The following is a 24,647-nucleotide window of genomic DNA, read 5'->3' on the forward strand; positions in this document are numbered from 1 at the left end:
GGAGAAATCATAACTTTAGAAGTGAAGTAATCGTATAGCTTTTTCAGAGAGATTGTGGGTGGCTCTTAAAAGAGCCGTTGTGTTTTGGGTGTTGTTCAGTCCATTGTGGGGTTTTACTTGGAGCTGGTGTACTTGGTCACCGCCTTTGTCCCTTCCGACACGGCGTGCTTGGCCAGTTCCCCGGGCAGCAGCAGGCGCACGGCGGTCTGGATCTCCCGGGAGCTGATGGTGCTGCGCTTGTTGTAATGGGCCAGGCGGGAAGCCTCACCCGCGATGCGCTCGAAAATATCGCTCACGAACGAGTTCATGATGCTCATGGCCTTGGAGGAGATGCCGGTGTCGGGGTGAACCTGCTTCATCACTTTGTAGATGTAGATGGAGTAACTCTCCTTCCTCGACTTTCGCCGCTTCTTGCCGCCCTTTCCTGCCGGTTTACTCACCGCTTTCTTGGCGCCCTTCTTAGCAACTGGTTTCTTCTTCTCATCAACCATCTTCAATCCCAATTTCAGACACAGAAATAAACCAAACCCCTTCCGTCCGCTCATTATATAGACAGTATGACAGATATATGCTAATGAGGAATGGGGGAGACAATGATTCTGATTGGACATATTTAAAACAAAATACGTCTTCTATTTATGTGATTTTCCGAATGGATAGATCAATGGACCAATTATATTTAGCTTTCTCCACCAATCATAAGCCTCCTTACTACAATCAGGAAATACATTTTACAAAGACCGTCTCAGCCGGAGTTTCTCAGTGTGTAAAGATACACCGGGAAATGTCGCCTGGTTGTCGGTGCGAGGGACTGTATAGGAATGTGGGGTTCCTTACGGAATTGTGAGGCTCTGGTAATGTGCGCGATTTACTCACTGTCTGATGCTGTGTGTGAGTGTGGGGTTCCTTCACTGTTTGGAAGGCCGTGGTACAGTGTGCGAGGCCTGGATTTATTCTGTATCTGTGACTTGATGGGACCATGTCTCAATGTTGGATTCATTTGATATCCTGAGGCTCATTGTGCATCTGTCCGTTATTGGTGCATGTAAGTGAAATAATTCGCTTCTTGGGACTACAGGCCAGTGCGAAATTAAATCAGTATGTGTTTCTCTCCGCCACGAAAATTATTGGATTTATTCTGTACCTGTCAGTCTCTGTAACTGTATGTTAATGATTTTTTTTATTTGTCAGTCTCTGGCATTGTAAGTCAGAGTTGTATTGATTCGATGTCTTTCAGTCTGTGGTACTATCTCTGAGTCTGAACTTCTCATTCACTGTCAATGTCTAATACTGTGTGTGAATGTGAGATAAACTCTGTACCTGTCAACATCCGTTGCTGAATGGGAGTGTGAAATTCAGTCTGTATCGGTCAGTCTCTGGTACTGATTCAGACTGTGTGATTCATTCTCAACAGGCCCATCTGTTGCAATTTTTGACAGAAGTAATCCCATTGTCACTTACAGCACCAAAGACTGTTAAATGTAGAATTTGCCTCAATGGATAGTATTGGATATGAGTGAGATCAATTCTCTCTCAATCAGTGGCACTGTACGGGAGCTTTCAATTCATTTTGTTTCTGTTGGACTCTGGTAACCTGTGTGAGCGTTAATGCCTTTTTGTAACTCAGTGCCTGATGTCTTCAGAAATCAAGGATTCATTTTGTCTCTATTAGTCCTTGGCTCTGAGATTCCTCTGTGTTTCTTAGGCTGTGGCACTCTGTGACTGTCAGATTCATTCTGTATCTCTACATCTCTGGGACAATTTGAGAATCACCCTGTATCTATCAGTCAATGTGCTTTGTGTGATGTGGGTTTCATTCTGTATCTGTCACTCTCTGGCACTGTGGTGAATGTGGGATTTTTTTTTATATATGTCTTTCAATCTCCAGTACATTGTGACTGTGGAATTCATTCTGTATCTGATAGTCTCTGGCACGGTGTGCATGCTGGGATTCATTCTGTGTTAGTCTCTTTTTTACTGTGCATGTATTGGTCTTCATACTGTATGTCTCAGTGTCTGGTGTTGTGTAAGATTTGCTGAGTAGTCTCTGGTGCTGTATTTTTTTTATTCATGGGATCTGGGCTTCGGTGGCTGGACCAGCATTCATTGCCCATCCCTTGTTGCCCTTGAGAAGGTGGTGGTGAGCTGCCTTCTTGAACCGTTGCAGTCCATGTGTTGTGGGTGCACCCACAGTGCTGTTAGGAAGGGAGTTCCAGGATTCTGACCCAGCAACAGTGAAGGAAGAGCGATATAATTCCAATTCAGGATGGTGAGTGACTTGACTGTATGTGAGAGAGACAGTTATTGTTTAGTTCTCAGTCTTTGATGCTGCATGTGACTCTGGGATTGATTGTGTATCTGTATCTAATATTTATCTCAGGAATAGTGTTCAAAATGCTAAGTTTAACACCTTCAAGTATTTAGGAAAGTAGATTTAACATCCCCATCCTTACCTGGCCTGGCTTATATTGGATCCTAGGACCAAGCACAGCAATGAAGTTGACTCTGAACTGCCATCTACAATTGCTGATTAAACCACGCAGTTGTATTCAAAAAGGCAGCGCACCACTACCTACCCCAGGGCCATTAGGAATGGTCCCATATTGCATGAATGAATAAAAAAGCTCACATCTCTTACAGTAACCAGTTATCACTAACACTCTAGAGGATTGTCAGAATTGGGCCTACCTGAAAATATCTGCACTTCAGAGTTAAGTTCACATTTTCATATCAGACTGACTATCTTTATTTTTAATCGAGCAGTCTTATCAAGTGGCCTTTATATGCATAAATGTTAAAAAGTGTCAGAATTATCAACTGCTCTTTAGACCTGTAATTATCTGACCTTGTGTTGTGAGTGAGGAGATTCCCCACTGGGTCGTGCAAAACAGGAATCTGGATGGAAATTAATTCCAATGCCTGGAAATCAGGTAGAATACAAGTCTGAATTTCTGATTTACATCCTCAGTAGATCAGGCTTCTCACTGGGAGTATGAATTTGCAAAGTGGTGTTTAAAACCAAACAAACCACGGTAGATTCCTCCTCATTTGCTAAGGTAAATCCAATGAAAGCAGTTATACTTCAGTCAGAGAATTGAGATGGGTACCAGACACAGCTCAGGGCAACTAAACCTGCTATCAGAGAGTGTAAAGGGTAATGGAGAAGAGGATGGCAGATAAGTGAATCCCAATATGGAGTTATTCATATTGCAGTTGAAACCTCATCAGTAGTAAGTGTTGCCTTAGAATAGCTGTGTCTATTTACCTTGGGAAAGGATGGATGTTGAGTGGATATGGTCGATATCTATAAAGAGAAGCAATTGTGTCCATGTGAGTAGATAATTTGAGCTCACTGGGCAAGAGAGAAATAGAAAAAGTACAGAAGTGAAATTAAACAGGCCTGTGGGGAAGAATATGCCATTGGGAGCAGCTCAGCTGCTCTTGCAGAGAGCTGGCACAGATACTATGGGCCGAATAGCCTCCCTCTGCTGTATCAATTGCGAGATTCTGTTCTATGTATTATGAGTCTAAGTCTGACCTATGTTTAACATAAAATGTGTTTCAACTGGAGTTAAAGGAGCTGCGGGTATTTATCAGCTATTATGTCAAAGTTTTGGGTTAAAATTCTATTTCTGTGAACACAATCCTGAATGTCTGTATATCATACAATCTGGTACATTGGCCGGTGTGTAAGATCTGCTTCATCTAGTTTGTTGATACTCTAAGGTTTGGGGAGTGATCTGCAATGCTTAGTGCAATCTGCAGTCTGGGTACAATATTGAGATTCATGCAATATCTTACAAGCAGGTATTGTTTGCCTGTTCTTTTTGTCCTTTAATATGTATTTAAGTTTCTCCTTTTGTTTTGGGGTTTGCAGGCCCTTAAGGCTGTGCAAGGTTCATCTGGTAACCTTCTACTGCCAAGGTGCTTGGAGATTTTAAGTAATTCATTCCCTTTCAATAAGTTCTTACTGTACCCCTAGATTCTCCCTAATAATTACTGTATCCCTTTATTTCCTCCTAACACCCCCGTTAACACATCATTTAGATAATATCACTACCGCCAACACCCCTTTGTCCTTTTGTCTATGACATCTTTGGCAATCTCTTCTTGGCCTCCACGTATCACTGGCCCCATATCGAGCTCTACCCTGTCCCACCCCCTCAACCAGCTTATATTTCATCTCATTTCTGTATTTTTTAGTTCTGATGAAGGGTCATATGGACTCGAAACGTCAACTGTATCCCTCTCCGCAGATGCTGTCAGACCTACTGAGATTTTCCAGGTATTTTTGTTTTTGTTCTAGATTTCCAGCATCCGCAGTATTTTTCTTTTATCAGAAATGTTTATTGTTGCTTTGTGGAGAGAAAGCAGCAATGATTTTCAATAACAGCTTCTTGCCATTCTGTCTCCCTCCTCCCAGGAGGCTGCTGTTTGTTCCCTTCCCCCGGGAGCGGGATCTCTCCATTGGCGGCTGTTTGAAACCATCTTCTTCCAGTCCCAGGCAGAGCTGGGGGAGAGCAGCGCATCACTGCCTTTAACAAACACTTGGATCTGCACTGAGCTGCTGGGACCGACAGGACTCACGGAGCAAGAGCTGGAAAGTGGCGTGAGGCTGGATCAAACTATTTTGGGGCTGGTGCAGACAAGATGGGCCGAACGTCCTCGTTCTGTGCCGGATATGTTCAATATTTGTGTTTCCGGAACTTGTGCAGCATTCTGCGCATGCGCGCTGCCCTCCCCAGCAATGCCTGTGAGTGGAAGAAAATGGTTTAAAACAGCCGCTAATGCAGAGACACATTTTAAACAGCGGCTGTTTGCTTTCACTTGAACGGTTAGTCCATGGGAGCGGCAATTAGAAATCTGACCTACACAATAGTCCCTGCTCCGTCACTCAGTCCCACTCCTGGAGCAGTGGATTGTTTCTGGATGGCAGGAAATTGTTGTAACAGGAACAAAGTCCCTGGTGTTTAGCAGCTGAGTGCTGCAGGACTGCAGTGGATTCAGACACTGACTCTGTTTGTCTTACCTTTTTGTTATTCATTCACGGGATGTGGGCTTCACTGGCTGGGCCAGCATTTATTGCCCATCCCGAGTTGCCCTTGGGAAGGTGGTGGTGAGCTGCCTTCTTGAACCTCTGACTTTGCAGTTGTTCGGAATGATTATTAATTTAATAATTGTTTTGGTTTCTTTGTATCTTCGACCTCATCTCTTCATAAATTATAATAAACACTTTTTCTTCCGATAGGCAAATACTTGAAAGCAGCAGAATAAATGTCGTGATTCTACAACACAAGGGGAAGTGCAGCCAGCTCCTCACACACAGTAAGTACAGTGTCACTCACAGGGAGCAGAGGTGGCCAAGAGGTTAACTTGTTGGAGTTCTGATCCATTGTACTTTGCGAGCACAGGCACGAAGTCCAATTTTAGTTTATGATTCACTAATGTGGCTGGTGAAGATTTAATTTAAATTGGCAGGGGGTTGTTCATCAATTTACAGCAGAACCAGAAAGTAATAAGGACAGAGAGGAGGGAGAGTGATGAATAATACTGGAGAAGGAAGCAATGCCATATTAGATAGAGGCAGATTAAGAAGCACTATGAGGAATGCAAAGACCAATTTACAATGCATGTATGTAAACACACAGTGTGATAAATGAGGTTGATGAGCTTGAAGGACAAACAGCAATGTGGGAATATGATGTAGTGGCAATGAAAGAAACGTGATTTAAAAAGAGGAAGGACTGGGTGCTGAATATTTGGAAATATGGTTTTCAGAAAAAGATCGAGAAGGAAAAGGTGGAGGTGATGGTGGCAGCATTGATCAGGGAATCAGTCTTAGCTGCAATTATATTATTACCAGATAAAACTGAAAGATACAAACTCAGTTTCTAGTTTGAAACTCACCCAAATTATTAAACTAAGGGATACTGTATCAAAATGATTAATACAGATTGAGATACAAATCACAGAGCAATCCGAAAAACCCAGTGTCAGACTGATAGATGTTGTATTAATTCTATCACTTCAAACTGAGCTCAACAGCCAAGTTTAAAATTCTCACTCAGAAACAGATTGAATGACACAGCGTTAATTTGATTAGAATAAACTGAGTTACACTGGCATAACAATGGAGTTTCACATAAAAAAATTACACTGAACGATATTTCATATAAGGCGAAACTCGCAATTATTCCATTAAACCAAGAATATCAATGGCCTATTCCTGTACTGAAATTTCAACATGGAATGAATCTAGACTGGTAAACAATCCAAAAGACTGCAGGCGATGTAATGAATCCCACACTGTCACAGAGTAGCAGAGACTGACAGATTCAGAATCATTATTGAGCAGATGTCCATTACCAGACACTGACAGATGCAGACTGTTACTACACTCACCCACAATACCTGAGCCCGAATGACACTAATCAATCTGACACACACATATGGTACCAATGAAAGTCAGAAATTATCACAAATACACATGGAATGACACACACACACACAGACACTATTAAAGAATGCTACTTACAGTCTGATTTTCAGATTTGCACACAGGACGACTGAACTGTCTTAACATAATCTAGATAATCCCACGTTCAGACCCAGTAGCACTCCTGACAGAAACATAAATTCCACATTCACATGCAGCACCAGAGTTTGACAGAAGGATAATCAAGCGCACCTAAACTTGCATGCACATGCGCACACACACAGCATTACTGTCACAACACACAATGAGATTCAGCCCTTTGAGTCTACATCAGGCCTTCAAATGAGTGAAACAGCTAGTGTCATTCCCCACCTTCTGCCCACAACCCGGCACATTGTTCCTTTTCAGATAATAATCTAATTCTCTCCTGACTACCTTGATTGCATCTGCCTCTAGCAGTGTCAGGACCCACATGTGAGATTTTAACCACTCGCTGCATGAAAAAGTTTCTCCAAGAAGTATCTATTGCTTCTGTCAATTACCTTAAATCTGTGCTCTCTGGTCTTTGTCCCATCCAGTAGTTGGAACAGTTTTTCTCAATCTGTTGTGTCCAGACTCATCATAATTTTGAATGTCTCTATCCTCTCCTCTCAACCTTCTCTCCTCTGAGGAAAATGGCCACTACTTCACCAACTAAGTAACTGAAGTTCCTTATTCTTCACAATGTGGATCACTTACACATGCTAGAGGCTACATATATTCACATGCAGGGCCCTGTTACCAACAGGCAAAAGGAGCATGACTATTGTGCCAACCTTGAATTAAACAACAACATGCAGGGCAACAGTTTCCTGATGAATTCTTCATGGCAACACCTCGAACAATTGGAATCAACTTGCCAACCAATCAGCACCCCTTTTCTCATGCAGTAAAACTTCTTCCTCCTTTGACTCATTTTAACTATTTTTGTTCATTTCTCTTTTTTCTACGTCCCTCATAGAAACATAGAAAATAGAAGCAGGAGTAGACCATTCGGCCCTTCGAGCCTGCTCCACCATTCATCATGATCATGGCTGATCATCTAGCTCAATAGCCTGCTCCCGTTTTCTCCCCATATCCTTTCATCCCTTTCACCCCAAGAGCTATATCTAACTCCTTTTTGAAAACACATATCTCCTGCCTATCCAACTCAAATAATCTATCCACATTGTACAGGATTGGCTGCCTTCACAGACATCAATCATTTCCACTGAAAATGAATGCTTCCCAGGGTTAATTGTCTCAGCCAATGCTGATTACTAATGGGGTTTCAACCACAACAGGGATAACTCGGCATCAGCTTCAGTCTGCAAAACTGTTACAAAGCAGCTTTATAAACCGTCAGTTTTATCATGGGATCCACCCCACTGCAGTCAGCACCCATTCTCTTCTCTTTTACCCTTTACATTCTTTGATAGCAGATATGGTTGCCCTCAGCTGTGTCTGTTCCCTATTCCAATCCTCCTACTGAAGTATACCTGCTTTTATTTGATTACTCTTCTGAAATGAGTAATTAACTAGTTTGGTTCTAGTTTAATATGTTTCCTTCCTTGAAATCGAGGGAGCTACTGTTGTTTGCTTGGTTTAAAACATCATTTTCCAAGTTCACACTTCCAGTGAGAAGCCTGATCTGTCCAGGAGGTAAACGACACATACACTCTACCTGATTTCCAACCATTGAATTCAATTGGCATCCAGACTTCCATTTTGCACTATTCATTAGTGAGACTCCTCATTCACATCATGAGGTCAGATAATTACAGGTTTAAAGTTCAGTTGATAAGTCTGACACGTTTAAACATTTATATGCATCAAGGTCACTTGATAAAACTGACAATCTTTTGTTGTATTGTTGAAAAGAAGGAAAGGAACATGAATATTTGAATTTAAAACTGGAGTGGTGAACTTTTCAGACTGGTGGCTGTCGCAGATGTGAGCTTTCTTCTATTAAATCACCGGATGTGGTCCCATTCCTAACTGCCCTGGAGAAAGTATTGGTGAGCGGCCTTCTTGAATAGAACTGAATGGTTTGCTTGGACATTGTAGATGGCAGTTCAGGGATAAGCTGATAACTGAGGTTTGTTCTGAGATCACATATAAACCAGACTGGGTAAGGATTTGGATGGTAGTTTTACTTCCTAAAAAGTTTAAGATGTTAACTCATTTCCAACACCATGCCTGAGATAACCATTGAATATAGATACACAATTAATCCCAGAGTCACAAGCAACATCAAAGATTGAGAGCAACAGAATAAACTCCACATTCACAAAGAACCGGACACTGTGAAGTACCCACAAATCCAACACGTTTCCAGACACTGACATATACAGAATGAAGTCCAAGGCACTCACAGCACCAGAGATACACAGAAACAGAATAAATCACACACTCACCGACAGTGCCAGAGATAGTCAACTGCAGAATGAATCCCATGTCTCACACAGCAGAACTGACTGATAGGTACAGAATGAACCTCAAACAGTCCCAGAGATGTAGAGATGGAGAAAGAATCTGAAATTCACACGGTGCCACAAACTTACGCACACACAAAACATTCATGAGCACACGTTCAGCCTCAACCCACTACCACTCACACACACATACTCACACAATATCCCAGTGAGTAAGTCGCACACGTTACAAGAGTTCCAGGAGGAATCCCGCATTTCCGTTCAGTCCCTCTGTGGAGAAGGGCTCCTCACACGGACAACCAGGCGACAATTCCCGGTGTATCTTCACAAACTGGGACTAGAGAGAATCCTGATAAAATTTATTTCCTGATTGTAGTAAAAGCGCTAATGATTGGTGGAGAAGTCGAAATTTGATTGGTGTCTTTAAATATGCAATCAGAGAAAAGTACAAAATAAGTGGCTGTTGTATTTTTTTAAATGTCCAATCAGAATCATTGTTTCCCCCATCCTCATTAGCATAGGTGTGTCAGACTGTCTATTTAATCGGCGCTCGGAAGGTATTTGTTTTATTCTGTGTTTGAAACTGACGATGGTTGATGAGAAGAAACCAGCTCCTAAGAAGGGAGCCAAGAAAGCCTTAAAGAAACCGGTAGCGAAGGGCGGCAAGAAGCGGCGAAAGTCGAGGAAGGAGAGTTACGCCATCTACATCTACAAAGTGATGAAGCAGGTTCACCCCGACACCGGCATCTCCTCCAAGGCCATGAGCATCATGAACTCGTTCGTGAACGATATTTTCGAGCGCATCGCGGGTGAGGCTTCCCGCCTGGCCCATTACAACAAGCGCAGCACCATCAGCTCCCGGGAGATCCAGACCGCCGTGCGCCTGCTGCTGCCCGGGGAACTGGCCAAGCACGCCGTGTCGGAAGGGACAAAGGCGGTGACCAAGTACACCAGCTCCAAGTAAAACCCCACAACTCCCTGAAAAACACATTCACAACACAACGGCTCTTTTAAGAGCCACCCACAATCTCTCTGAAAAAGCTATATGACTTCATTATTTCTAATTTATGTTTTTGCTATGAAGCATTTCGAATAGCGAAATTGTTATTTTGATCACGTTTCAAATAAATTCACGGCAATGTAAATTTAACCCTCGTTCAATTGTTGGGTCTCGTTAATGATGCCCCATAAATTAATGACTTGCCGCTCACGCTCTGCGCTTTGTTTTAAGACGCGTCATATTCGACCCCTTTCCCTGGTTTTGGAGAGAGCGCGAATAGAACGCAAATGCTTCAGGTTCCAATTCGGTTCAAGTTTGGCCTCAATAATCGATCAGTTCATTTCCTATAAGCACCGGTTGTGTAGCAACCTTCAGCCTCAACGCTGGCAAATTTACTCCAAGTATGTTCAATTTTGGCTGTCACAAATATCTACAATTTCCCGTCTATCAGCAGAACGATGTAAATGGCACTTTCAGCCGGCTGCTTTGAAGCTTTCATGACGGATCGAGATTTTCTCGAATTGATGCCGGATTCTTAAAGCGAATCTGGAGTTTAGGATAAAATGTGATAATAGTCGCATCAGGGACTGAGATTTGTAAAACTTTGTCGTCAGACAGTGTGCGCTATTAACTGGTTTTCTATATGAAATGTATTTCTTGTTTTATAAATATATCGGCGGTAATTTCGACGTCGAATAAAAAAATAGATTCTGTAAATTTGCGCCGTTATTTTCGACTTGTTTTCAGATACACATAAACCCAGACAGAAAATCAGAAACTGAAATATACAAAAAACTGCAGTCCAGGGAAAGAGAGAGAGAGATGAAGTGAACGTAACATTCGAATACTAAATACTGAATAACCATTTCCAATTAGTACTCGAAACGTCAACTTTCTTCCTATCAGTAGATGAGCTTTTCCAGGTATTTTTGTTTTAGTTTCAGATTTCCAGCATCAGCAGTATTTTGTTTTTATCCAATTAGTACTATGTTCGATCCGTTCTTTTTTGGCTATTTTTTTACAAATTTGGCGGGCTTTTGAAATTTGAAAAAAAAGATCGGTTGGAATTTCAAAATTTGGCGCCGGATTTTGCGCTCTCCCTCCGTGGTTTCTTCGGATTGGTGAGTTCAGTAGATATCTGATTGGTGATATGAACAACATTATGTGACGCTGAACAAAGTGACCAATCAGCAATGCCCGCAGCACCATTCCTCCCGAAGCTATAAGAGAAGCGAATGCGAGTCCCTTTCCTCATTGTCTGTGAAAGTGTTTGTGAGATTGTGGAAATGTCTGGAAGAGGAAAGACCGGCGGTAAAGCTCGCTCCAAGGCCAGATCTCGCTCCTCCCGGGCTGGACTGCAGTTCCCGGTGGGCCGTGTTCACAGGCTCCTGAGAAAGGGCAACTATGCTGAGCGTGTGGGTGCCGGAGCCCCGGTCTATCTGGCTGCTGTGCTGGAGTATCTGACGGCTGAAATCCTCGAGCTGGCCGGTAACGCGGCCCGGGACAACAAGAAGACCCGCATCATCCCCAGACACCTGCAGCTGGCCGTCCGCAACGACGAGGAGCTCAACAAGCTGCTGGGAGGGGTGACCATCGCTCAGGGCGGGGTGCTGCCTAATATCCAGGCCGTGCTGCTGCCCAAGAAAACCAGCGCCTCTGCGGCCTCAAAGACTAAGTGAAGCGGCTGTTCTTTAATAACCCAAAGGCTCTTTTCAGAGCCACTCACGTAGTCTGTGAAAGGGTGAACTATTGACTACCGCTACGTGCCGAATTTCAGTAATGCTGAAGCGTTTCTAATGATCCGCAAGGACAACCAACTCGCATTAAAAGAGAAATTACATTTCCACCCGCGTGGTTCGGGACTGGAATGCACTCTCTGGAAGTAGTGGAGGCAGGTTCAATAGAGCCAGTCAAGAGGGTATTAGCTGATTATTTGAATATAAACAAAGTGCAGAGATGGGGCGGGGGGAAAGCATTAGGTCATAACACTCATTTGGAGAGCAGGTGCAGGCACCGAAGGGCCGAATGGCCTCCCGTGCTGTACAAGTTCTTTGATTCTATGATAAATCTGTGCACTGGAGGGATACACGCTTGCTGCTCAGGGCGTTGCCTTTATTGACATCATGAGCACTGACTTGTATCCCGCAACTCAACCTTTTCCAGGGATTGATGTCTGCTCGCAGTATTTAATACATTATCAGCGCCGCCATTTATTGGAAGTATCCTAGAGCACTAAGGTGACAGCAGTCCCAATTTTCTGCTGAATTTAAGACACCATCTGCGCTAAAATTTACAACTGCATCGTCTGTGATTATCAATCCCACAAGAGGTTTGTAGACATGAAAAAATAAACTGATGCAAGGTAAATGGTATCTTCGCGATGTGTAAGTGCTGGAGTGGTCAACAGGAGATCGCAGCTCTTTCATTTGTCGATTTAGTGGCTCTTAAAAGAGCCGTTGTTGTACTTGGTGCTGAAGCCGGGTTATAGGCGCGTTCCCCGCGGATGCGGCGGGCCAGCTGGATGTCTTTGGGCATGATGGTGACTCGCTTGGCGTGGATAGCGCACAAGTTGGTGTCCTCAAAGAGCCCCACCAGGTAAGCCTCGCTGGCCTCCTGCAGGGCCATGACGGCCGAGCTCTGGAAGCGCAGGTCTGTCTTGAAGTCCTGAGCGATCTCTCGCACCAGGCGCTGGAAGGGCAGTTTGCGGATGAGCAGCTCGGTGGATTTCTGGTAGCGGCGGATCTCCCTCAGAGCCACAGTGCCGGGTCTGTAGCGATGAGGCTTCTTCACTCCGCCCGTTGCTGGAGCGCTCTTCCGGGCCGCTTTGGTAGCCAGCTGCTTGCGGGGAGCTTTCCCTCCTGTCGATTTGCGCGCTGTCTGCTTGGTCCTGGCCATTTTCTGAACAGATTCACCACAATTTGATATGCAAGAACTATTAATACAGTCTGCTCTACAATCCGCCTTTTTAAACTCTGTGAGGAACCGCCCCGAACAGTAATTGGCTGCAGCCTTCCGCCCAGGCAGTTTTATCCAAAATCTAACCAATGAGCTAATTCCTGGCAACTCAGGTCCCCATTGGTCGACTTGATTTTAATCCCTCATTTCAAAATATCCTTCTTTATTTCCAGCCGTTTACCGCCTCGACATCAGAAGACTTTGTTGCCAAATTATTTAAAATTAAAAATTTTTACTGCAAATCATTATTTCCTAACCCGAATGAAATTCCTGTTCATTTAACCTATTTCGACAATTTTTAAACCCCGCATCATCCTGGTGAACCTGCTCATTTTTGGACAGAAACACCAGTCTGTTGTTTGAACTGTGTAAAGTCAGTGCTGGATTTCGCTGGCAAAAATTGAATTACTGTCCATTGCTCCCTACAGCACAACCAACCCTAAAAATCGCCGCTCGCTTAGAGGTCTGGAGTGGGTAATAAAATGGAATCGGTGCTGGGGTCTTCAGACTCCTTCCCATTGCCCTCATTCTGGGCTGTTCATGATGATAAAGAGCGGGGAAAGGGACCGGCTCGATTCTCCCGCTGTTCCCGGCCTGACAGGTACCGGTTCCTGAAAGGAGATTGACAAATTCAAACTGTTCTTAAAATAGCGCCAAGATTTTGTGACAGGGAGTGCAATATAACAGATATAACAGATTAAAAATTGTAGCCTGAACATTAAGGCTATCTTGTATTTTCCAACACTAGAATTGGCGGGCTTTTCGAATTCGAAGAAAAGGAAACCAAACATAATTTTCGACCTCATTACCCGACTCTGCGATTGGTTAAGAATTAGACTAAGAAAACGGTGACCAATCAGAGCTAGAGTCCGGCTCAGACTGCGGGAATTCCATGCCGCCGAGTGGCTGAGCTGAAACTGTTCAGTTTCCCAAACCCTGTCAGTAACTTCATACGTGCGAACATTGGGTTTCGGAGCAGGAGGAGGCCACTCAGCCCTTCGAGACTTATCCTATTCAGTGAAATCATGGCTGATCTGAGTGTAACCTCAACTCCACTGACGCATTGAACGGCTGGTGTCACCGGGAATAAAACATTTCGAAAATGTGAAGTAGTAGAGAGGCTTTTCAGCGTCAGTGGAGAATGTGCCATCCAGGATAATAAAACAACGATTAAATCGAGTTACTACCCATCGAACCCCGAAACAAATCAGGCACTAAAATGAAAGAAAAATACTGCGGATGCTGGAAATCTGAATTATAAACAGAAAATGCTGGAAACCTCCGTAGGTCTCACAGCATCTGTGGATAGAAAAGAGTTAACGTTTCTAGTCCGTTTGACTCTTCGTTAGAGCTCTTTTTTCTGTTTCAGACACTAACATTCCCGATAACAGACCATCCCAGCTCCCGTTCCCAGGACTCTGCTCTCTCTGTGAGGTGGTGGGTGGCTCTGAAAAGAGCCTTTGTTGTGTGTTTGGTAGAAAGGATCGAGTTGTTCAGCCGCCGAATCCATAGAGAGTGCGGCCCTGGCGTTTCAGAGCGTACACCACATCCATGGCAGTGACCGTCTTGCGCTTGGCGTGTTCAGTGTAGGTGACCGCATCCCTGATCACATTCTCCAGGAAAACCTTCAGCACCCCGCGAGTCTCCTCATAGATCAAACCCGAGATCCGCTTGACACCGCCACGGCGAGCCAGGCGGCGGATTGCTGGTTTGGTAATGCCCTGGATATTATCACGAAGCACTTTGCGGTGCCTCTTTGCTCCGCCTTTCCCCAGTCCTTTACCTCCTTTCCCTCTGCCAGACATGATCATTCTTCACTCAGATCACTGCAGAATATGAGACACGAGCTGCTTCACGTTCCTCTTTTGAAGAGCCCGCCCGGACCTGACTGAAAAAGGCGGTTTGATGGCAGGAAGGGGAGGAGACAGTGTGAAGATTAAACAGAGAGCGGGAGGGGGGAGAGAGCCGGAGTGACAGACAGAGAGAGAACAGCCCCTGATCTTTCAGCTCCTCCTCCAGTTTCTGCAACCGCCAATTTGAACCCGTTTATTACCAATGGAACCGAGACACAAACCCGGACAGACCCGGGCTTCACAGTCAGGAGTTTCCGCAAACCCGGAGCTTTGAAATATGCTCTCGTTATAATTAACACTCAGTAATATTCCGACCTAAACACAGTCTATTCTACAACGGGAATCATCCTCAGTAACATCACCATCCTCATACACACACGGTTCCAGCATTTTACAAGCTGTTTGGGGGAATCTCCTGTGTTAAAATTGATGTTGTAAAGCGGCCTTTACCCACCAGTGTACCACCGCCACACGTCCACTCGCACCCAACGCCCCTTGCCCCCCGCGCCGACACAGGTTCGGAGATTTGGTTCTCTCTGTGATGAGTGAAATGGGGAAAATTCCCATTGATTTTAGTGGCTCAATTGTCGCCGAGAGATGCGCATGCGCTGTTTAAACACGTCCCCGGTTCCGTCACCATGAGGATAACAGCGCATGCGCAACCGCTCCCCCAACAATGGCCGAGAGCGTCATTCACTCAGTGAGCGGAATAGGGTTTAATTCAGCAGCGATCGGAGACATCACCGCCCCAGAGGGAAGTGAACAAACAGCATCTGCTTAAAGCAGCGCATCGGTTTGGAGCCGCGTCCGCAGATATGCTCAGAGATTGGCATTGAGTGTCCGGGCAGCTGAGGCGGAGGCGGCGGCTGTTTTTAATGGGCTCCCTGGAACACGAGCTGCTCCCGGAACATGGAGTGAGCGGGGGGAAGGGAGAGGCCATTCTCGAGCAGTGTCTGGACAGAGTGAGAAGAACTCGCCATTGAAGATCATTGCTGCTTTCTCTCCCCAAACCCGAGTGAAGCTTCCTGGCTTAGTTCCGGCTCCCACTGTCCCTTGTTATTGGACAGAGAATGGCGGGGGAAATAGCCGCACAGTAACAATGTTTCCAGTTACACAAAGAAGATCAATTTCAGGCACCAGGTGAGAAGTGTGAAAGAGACATTTTAAACTGTACCTGCTTGTTTCCGGATGTACAGTTAGTTGAAAGGGAGCAGCAATTACAAATCTGACCCTTGCCAAAGTCACTCCTCCATCGGATAGTCTAATTCAAGGAGCAGTGCACAGGACGGGATGTTTCTGGACGTCATAAAATTGTTGTAAAACCGCTCAAAATAGCAGCTAAGCAGAAACAGATTGCTCCAGTACCGTGGTGGGGTCAGACACTGGTATGCTGCTAGCTTTGCTTTGTTGATTGTTCATTATAATAACACTTATTTTAAAAATACATTGATCTCTTTTGTATCTTCTACTTCACCTATTCTTCAGGTAAAGGAGTTATGTTTTCTGCGTGCACGGAAAGAATTGAAGGAACCAGATGGTTCTTCGAAACAAGGAAATGTGCAGCCTGATGGTTCCAACTCACAGTAAGTACAATATCACTCACAAAGCGCAGAGATACTGCCAGGTCTTTAGGCCAAAATGAAACAGATAGAGACCGACATAGATACCAAGATTGAGAGGCGCCCTTTCAATATAAGAGTCAAACAGAGCATTGCTGGGAGAAGTTGTTTACATTAAACCAGTACACCTGAGGACGAGATACATCAATCCCAGGGCAAAAGCACAGCCACTATTCGATTTAAATACACGATGTCATCTTGGCCACAAATTAAATACTAATTATTAACTACGTCAGACAACATTTACCCTATTGTAATATGCAGGATGAATTGCTACTAAGCACCTCAGAATGTAGAGTGAGCTACACATTAAATACCAGTTCCAAAATTTCACTAAGTGTTAGACTAGAATATTAAAGTATGAATTCTGTTTTTTTCAAACTGCAGGAATTAAATAATGGACCAGGTTTGAGATTGATGCATATAGTATCACTCGAATTTGTTCTCACAGAGATAAAAATTAAATACCACTACACAACTCGCACAGAACTACTGAATGTATCTTTAGATCATGCCTGAGATGCAGGTGAAGGACCAATACAGAAAACCCGCACAGTTGCATTCAATGGCAGAGACACATAGATCGAGAATGAACCCCACACTCACATAAAATCTAGAGACAGACATAAGAACAACAAATTCCAAATACCACATTCAACCCAGGGACTGACAAATACAGAATTAAAGCTACTTTCGTATCCATTGCCATTGACTGAAAGATGTAGAATGTAGCCCAGTGTCACATACCCTACCAGAGACTGGCAAAGGTATAATAAATTCCAGAGTCTCTTATTGTACCTGAGACTGACGGCCAAAAATAAACACATTCACATCGAGCAGTAGAGATTGAAAAATACAGAATGAAGCTCATAATCCCATTCGGTATTGCACAGTGACAGGTACAAATAAACCCCCCACCCACACCCTTTACAAGGTAATGACACAGAATGAGCAGCACATTCACATACAATACCAGAAACTGACAGATATTGAATGATTCCCACCCTCAGGGTCTGCCAGATGCTGATGAAAACTGAATTAATGCACACTCACATTCAGTTTGAGAGACTGACTAACACAGAAGTATGTCCACACTCACCAAAAACTGACATACACTGCATTAATCCCACTTTACACAGGGGACCAAACCCTGAAATGCAGAAAAAAAAATCCACAGGACTACACACAGAAAAAGACAATAAGGCATAGACCAAAAGCAGTCATTTAAAGTACCACCGACTGACAGGCATAAGACAAATCTCATTCACAGACAGCAATAGATGAAGATAAAAGTAAAATCAACTTCACTGACACAATTATTTCCAGATATGGACAGCTAAAGACTGAATGCCACAGTCACATATATTAGGGTTAGAGTTAATCTCATTCTCATGTAAATTATCTGGGACCGACTGATACAGAAAAAATAACACATCCACGTGCAAGACAAGAGATGGACACATACAGATTGAATGCAACAATATTGCACTTCACAGGTAACTGAAAGGAAGCACTTGTTTTTAATAGTTCACAAGTGATATATTGAAGCAGATCGAATCCCACTGATATAGTATCAGAGAATGACATTCATATAGTTCATCCTGCACTCATACACAGTTCCACAACTGACAGATACAAACAAAAATCAACACTTGGATACAGGACCAGAGACTGATACTTGCAGAATGAATAAATTACACATATAGTCAAAGACTGATGACTGCAGAACTGACCTTAAACTCACACTCACTTCCAGATATTGGCAGCTTCCAAATGAACTCCACATTCACTTGTAATTCTGGGGACTGACAGATGGAATGGATCACAAAATCACATTCAGTTCCATGACTGACAGGTACATAATTCATCGCATGCTCACATACAGTACCATAGGCAGACAAATACACAATTACAAATTATTTTGCATAAAGACTGACAGATACAAAGTTAAACTGATTGTCACATTCAGTACCAGAGTCTGTCAGATACAGAATATGTCCCAAATCCACATTCCAAACCAGAGACTAACAGATGCAGAATTAAGGCCATAACAACACAGCTCCAATGAATGTCAGTTACAGAATTAACCTGACAATGGATGAGAGATGGAGAGATGCAGACTGACTCTCACACTGGCTGAGTCCCAGGGGCTGATGATCACAGAATGAATCCCACAGTCACATAGAACAATGACAAACAGTGAATGTGACCACACTCACAGATCAGAGCAGAGACTGGGCAGTACAGATTGATATCAGCACTTGCATATAGAAGCAGAGACTGACAGACACATAATAAATCTCTCACACACATTCAGTTCAGCAAGTGACAGATGCAGAGAGAATCCTACACTCTCACATGGTACAAGATTAGCAGATAGAGAATGAATTCCACCATCACAAAAAGAAAAATGGAGATTGACAGATACAGAACAAACCTCTCTCATGTACAAGTCACAGAATTAGAAGGTACAGCATGAACCCCAAAGTTGCATTCAGTACCAGAAATTGCTGGAAATAGAATTATCCCCACATGATCTGAAATTGGCAGGCTTTTCAAATATGAAAATATAAGCCGGTCAGAACTTACAGTTTCTTCTAGCTGGCTCTCTGATTAGTTGGGAATTGGATTGAGAAGGGTCTGTCCAATAGAAGCTACAATCTGGCTACAGGTCACCAGCCATTCATAAGAACTAGGAGCAGGAATAGGCAATTCAGCCCCTCAAGCCTGCCCCGCCATTCAATACGATCATAGCTGATCTCATTTCAGCCTCAACTCCAATTTCCTGCCCTCTCCCAATAACCTTTCAACCTGTTACTAATTTAAAAATCTGTCTATCTCCTCCTTAAACTTATTCAGCATCCCGGCATCCACTGCACTCTGAGGTAGTAAATTCCACAGATTCACGACCCTTTGAGAAAAGTAATTCCTCCTCATCCCTGATTTAAATCTACCACCCCTTAGCCTAAAATTATGGCCTCTCATTTTAGAATCCCCCACAAGGGGAAACATCCACTCCACATCTACTTTTTCTATCCCCTTTAGCATCTTATATACCTCAAATAGATCTCCTCTCATCCTTCTAAACTCTAGCGAGTATAGGCCTAAACTGCTCAATCTCTTCTCATAAGGCAAGCCCTGCATCTCTGGGATCAATCTAGTGAACCCCCTCTGAACTGCCTCCAATGAAACTACATCCTTTCTCAAGTAAGGGGACCAAAACTGTGCACAGCACTCCAGGTGCGGCCTCACCAATGCCTTGTACAGTTGCAACAACACCTCCCTATTTTAACACTCAATTCCTTTAGCAATAAATGCCAAAATTCCATTCTCCTTCCTTATTACCTGCTGTACCTGTATACTAGCTTTCAGCGATTCATGCACGAGGACACCCAGGTCCCTCTGCACTGAAGCATTCTGAAGTTTCTCTCCCTTTAAATAACAAGTCACCTTTTTATTTTTCCAACCAAAGTGGATAACCTCACACTTATCCACGTTAAACTCCAACTGCCAAATTTTGGCCCATTCACCTAACCTGTCCATATCCATTTGTAAATTTCTTATTTCTTCATTACAACTTACTTTCCCACCTATTTTGGTGTCATCTGCAAATTTAGCTATAGTACCTTCTATTCCTGAATCCAAGTCATTAATATAGATTGCAAATAGTTGGGGCCCAAGGACCGAACCCTGTGGCACCCCACTAGTTACAGCTTGCCATCCAGAAAAAGACCCATATATCCCAACTCCTTACTTTCTGTTGGTTAGCCAATCCTCTATCCAAACTACTATATTACCCTAACTCCGTGTGATCTTATCTTGTGTATTAATCTTTTGTGTGGCTCCTTATCATTGTCTTGTGGAAGTCCAGATATACTACATCTACACAATCCCCATTATCCATTTTGCTTGTCACATCTTCAATGAACCCTAGCAAATTAGTCAAACATGATTTAATCTTCAGAAAACCATGCTGACTCTGATGGATTCCAAATACCCCATTACTCCTTCCTTAATAATAGATTCCAACAATTTCCCAGTGACAGACGTTAAACTAACTGATCTATAGTTTCCTACTTTCTGTCTCACCCCCCACTTTTTGAATAAGGGTATTAAATTAGCATTTTTCCAATTCACTGGATCCTTTCCAGAATCCAGGGAATTTTGGAATATTATTACCAATGCATCCATTATCTCTGCTGCCACTTCCTTTAAGACCCTGAGATGTAGGCCATCAGGTCCTGGGGACTTGTCACTCTTTAGTCCCAATAGTTTGCTCAGTACTTTTTCTCCAGTGATGGTGATAGTTTGAAGTTCCTCCTTCTCTATACCCTCTGCTCTACCTATCACTATTGGGGTGGTACTAGTGTCCTCTACCATGAAAACTGAGGGAAAATATTGATTAAGTGTCTCTGCCATTTCTGCGTTCCCCACTATTAACTCCCCAGTCTCATCCTCCAAGGGATCAAGATTCACTTGAGCTAATCTCTTTCATTTTATATACTTGCAGAAACTTTTGCTATCAGTTTTTACATTTTGCGCTAGTTTTCTTTCATAATTTACCATTGTTCTTTTTATTATCTTTTTAGTAATCCTTTGTTGATCTTTAAAAGTTTCCCAATCTTCCAGCCTGCCTCTGACCTTTGCAATTTGGTATGCCTTAGTTTTTGCCTTTACGTTATTTTTAACTTCCTTGCTTAACCATGGATGCTTTTTCCCCCTCTTACAATCTTTCTTCCTCTTTGGAATATATTTTACTTCGGAGGAATTGAATATCTCCTTAAATATCTGCCACTCTTCATCAACTGTCCTACATTGTAGTCTTCCTGCCCAGTCCACTAGGGTCAAATCTGTCCTCATGCCTATGTAGTTACCTTTGTTTAACTCCAGAACACTAGTGTGGGACTCAAGTTTCTCGCTCTCAAACTGAACTTGAAATTCTAGCATGCTATGATCACTCTACTGGAGTGCATCCTATATTCTGAACATTAATCTCATTACTAAAACCAAATCGAGAGTAGACTGCTCCCTGGTTCGTTCCACAACATATTGCTTCAAGAAACAATCTCTAATACACTCTATGAACTCTCCCTTGAGGCTACCCTTGCCAATTTGATTAGCCCAGTCTATATGCATATTAAAATCACCCATGATTATTGCCGTGCCTTTCTTACATGCTCCCAGTATTTCATGGTTTATTGTGTGTCTTACTGCTGAACTACTGTTTGGGGACCTATTGATTACTCCCACCAGGGACTTCTTTCCATTGCTATTTCTTATTTCTACCCAGACTGACTCTACGTCTTGCTCTCCAGTGCCTACATCATTCCTCACTATAGCACTGATCTCTTCCTTTACTAACAAAGCTACACCACCTCCTTTTCCTTCCTGCCTATCCTTCCAAAACACTGAGTACCCTTGGATATTCAGCTCCCAAACCTGTTCTCCCTGTAACCACATCTCAGTAATCGCCACCAAGTCATACCTATTTATCTCTATTTGCGCTTTTAACTCATTAGTTTTATTCCGAATGCTACACACATTCAGATACAAAGCCTTTAAGTTTGCCCTGTTGTCAATTTTCCCTACTCTTATTTGATTCTTTGGTACAATATGGTGTTCACACACTCTGTCCCTTCCTTTCACTTTTTGGAACAATCAACCTCGTCACTAACCTGCATTCTTACCCTCTCCTTAAACTTTGCTCTTTTATATTTCCATGCAACTGAACCCTCCCCGCTCACTATTTAGTTTAAAGCCCCATCTACAACCCTAGTTATATGATTCACCAGGACACTGGTCCCAGCCTGATTAAAGTGGAGCTGATCCGAATGGAATAGCTCCCTCTTTCCCCAGTACTAGTGACAATGTCCCATGAATTCGAACCCATTTCTCCCACACCAATCTTTGAGCCACACATTCACCTCTTTAATCTTATTGACCTGATGCCAATTAGCTTGTGGCTCAGGTAGGAATCCAGAGATTATTACCTTTTTGGTTCTGCTTTTTAATTTAGCTGCTTGTATTCCCTCAGCAGAACCTCTTTCCTTGTTCTACCAATATCGTTGGTACCTACATGGACCACAACAGCTGGATCTTTCCCTACCCACTCCAAGTTCCTCTGCAGCCCAGATGAGACATCCCTAACCCTGGCACCAGGTAGGCAACACAGCCTTCGGGACTCTCGATCCTGGCTACAGAGAACAGTATCTATTCCCCTAACTATACTATCCCTGATTGCAACTACATTTCTCTTTTCTCCCCCCACTTGAATGTCTCCCTGTGCCATGGTGCTATGGTCAGTTTGCTCATCCTCCCTCCAGTCCCCGCTCTCATCCACACAGGGAGCAAGAATCTCAAACCTGTTGGATAAGCGCAAGGGTTGAGGCTTCTGCAGTGCTACTTCCTGGACCCCTCCACCTGCCTCACTCATAGTCACACCCTCCTGTCCCTGACCAATGGCCGAATGTATGGTAGTTAATCTAAGGTGTGTGACTGTCTCCTGAGCGTCCAGGTAACTCTCCCCCTCCCTGATGTGTCGCAGTGTCTGAAGCCCAGACTTTAGCTCATCAACTCTGAGCCAGAGTTCCTCAAGCAACCAACATTTGCTACAGATGTGGTCATGAGGAACCACAATGGGGTCCAACAGCAACCACACCACACAGCTACAACACATCGCCTGGCACTGCATCTCTATTTTATTTAATTCGTTTTTCAATTTGTTGTTAAATTTCCTACTGGTCTTTAATTTATCAATCTGTAAAATATTTCTCCTATTTACCTTTCACCTGAAAGCAAGTTAGAATAGAGAATCAAAATACACTTTTTAAAATCAACTGGAACTCGCTCTCTCTGCTGAGTTGAAGCTGAAGTGTTAGACCTCCGATCCTGGGCCCCAGTAGTCACCTTTAATCTGAAATCAACTTAGAATAGGTAGTTCAAACTAGCAGTTACTCACCATCCAATGAACTTACGGTTTTCCTATGCTGTCACTCTTTGTTTTTATTTCACTCGACGACAGTGACTGCAGAGGATACTCTTCCCAGACTGCTTTCCAGTGACGGTGACTGCAGAGGACACTCTTCCCAGACTGCTACCCGGCCATTGGGAATGCAGAGTGCACTCTTCCCAGATCATTCATAATGGTTATTAATAGAGAGATTAAACTAATAAAATCAGTATCTTCTTCCTCACCTGTACTTGAATTCTAAAATATACTTTTTTCCAACAGGGAAATAATTGAAGGAACCAGAATAAATGTGATGTTTCCTCCAGACAAATTAAAATGAAGATTCCCGCCAGCTCCTTCTCACACACAGTATGTACATTATCACTGACAGAGCACAGAGACACAGACAGGTCATCAGTTTCACAGTCTCAGACAGCATAAATACTTCCAAAGTCATTTTCCATCCATGAATCAAACAGAGCAGGAGAGATAGACATTGTATCCATGTCACCCAAACTCAGTCCTGCAGATGGGAGTGTCCATAAATCCCAGTCCAAATTCTCACCCGCTATTAAATTCTCACTGGGTCAATCCCACAGTCGTGCTGCCTTCGCTACAAATTAAACATCTGATAAAACTGACATGTTTCCAGTTACAAGCTTACAGGCTTAACCTTAATGATGTTCACTGAGATTCATGTTCATTGCCAGCCCAAAATTCACACACATCATGGATTTATAAATTGCACTATTAATTCCCATAGTGTGTCCTGACATATACCTGAGATACAAGTTCAAATCTCAAGCACATTATCAGTTTGAGATATTCTGAAAGCTAGTATAACCTGAGACAGAAATTCAGATTCTAGTTTAAAATTCACCCTTATTATGAAACTAAAAGATACAATATTAATTTGATGAATATGAACTGAGCTATAGATTACATACTAATCCTCCATCCTCACACAGTGTCAAATGGAAATACTGTAACAATTCCAGACTGAGCTCCATTTTACATCCATGTCAAAGTTCTTACTCAGAATCAGACTGAATGTCACAGATCAAATCGATTAGTACAACTTGAGTTACACTTGCACACCCATCCAGTATCAGATTAAAGGATTCATTATCTTTCCCAATTGTGTTCAAAGTGACAGATTTAATATTGGGCCAAAACTCCCACATATCGTTTGCTTAAGCCTACCACATTAGTGGCCTGTGGCTGTGCTGGAAATTTATTTACAATTAACCCAATCTTACAAACAGTCCCAGACACTAAAGGTTACACAATGAATTCTCTACTCACCCAGAGTACCAGTGAGCAATTATCAAACACATGTTCAGTGCCGGATGTTGAGAGACACAGACTGTTTACTGCACTCA

General features: G+C 43.2%; 2 protein-coding genes across 2 annotated transcripts; one reads left to right on the forward strand and one right to left on the reverse strand.

The window, feature by feature from the left end:
* Positions 1–4,787: 4,787 nt before the first annotated feature.
* On the forward strand, positions 4,788–10,001 carry LOC144670354 (histone H2B-like). Its single transcript, XM_078532832.1, has 3 exons — positions 4,788–4,834; positions 5,249–5,325; positions 9,411–10,001. Exons 1-3 carry the CDS (start codon positions 4,788–4,790, stop codon positions 9,851–9,853), a joined length of 567 nt encoding a protein of 188 aa, XP_078388958.1. The 3' UTR covers positions 9,854–10,001.
* Positions 10,002–12,289: 2,288 nt separating this feature from the next.
* Positions 12,290–12,784, reverse strand: LOC144670253 (histone H3-like). Its single transcript, XM_078532740.1, has one exon. The coding sequence runs from the start codon at positions 12,782–12,784 to the stop codon at positions 12,290–12,292; it is 495 nt and encodes a 164-aa protein (XP_078388866.1).
* Between the last annotated feature and the right edge of the window lie 11,863 nt (positions 12,785–24,647).

The sequence above is a fragment of the Cetorhinus maximus genome, chromosome 31 (assembly GCF_964194155.1).
Source record: "Cetorhinus maximus chromosome 31, sCetMax3.hap1.1, whole genome shotgun sequence".
NCBI classification, from domain to species: domain Eukaryota; kingdom Metazoa; phylum Chordata; class Chondrichthyes; order Lamniformes; family Cetorhinidae; genus Cetorhinus; species Cetorhinus maximus.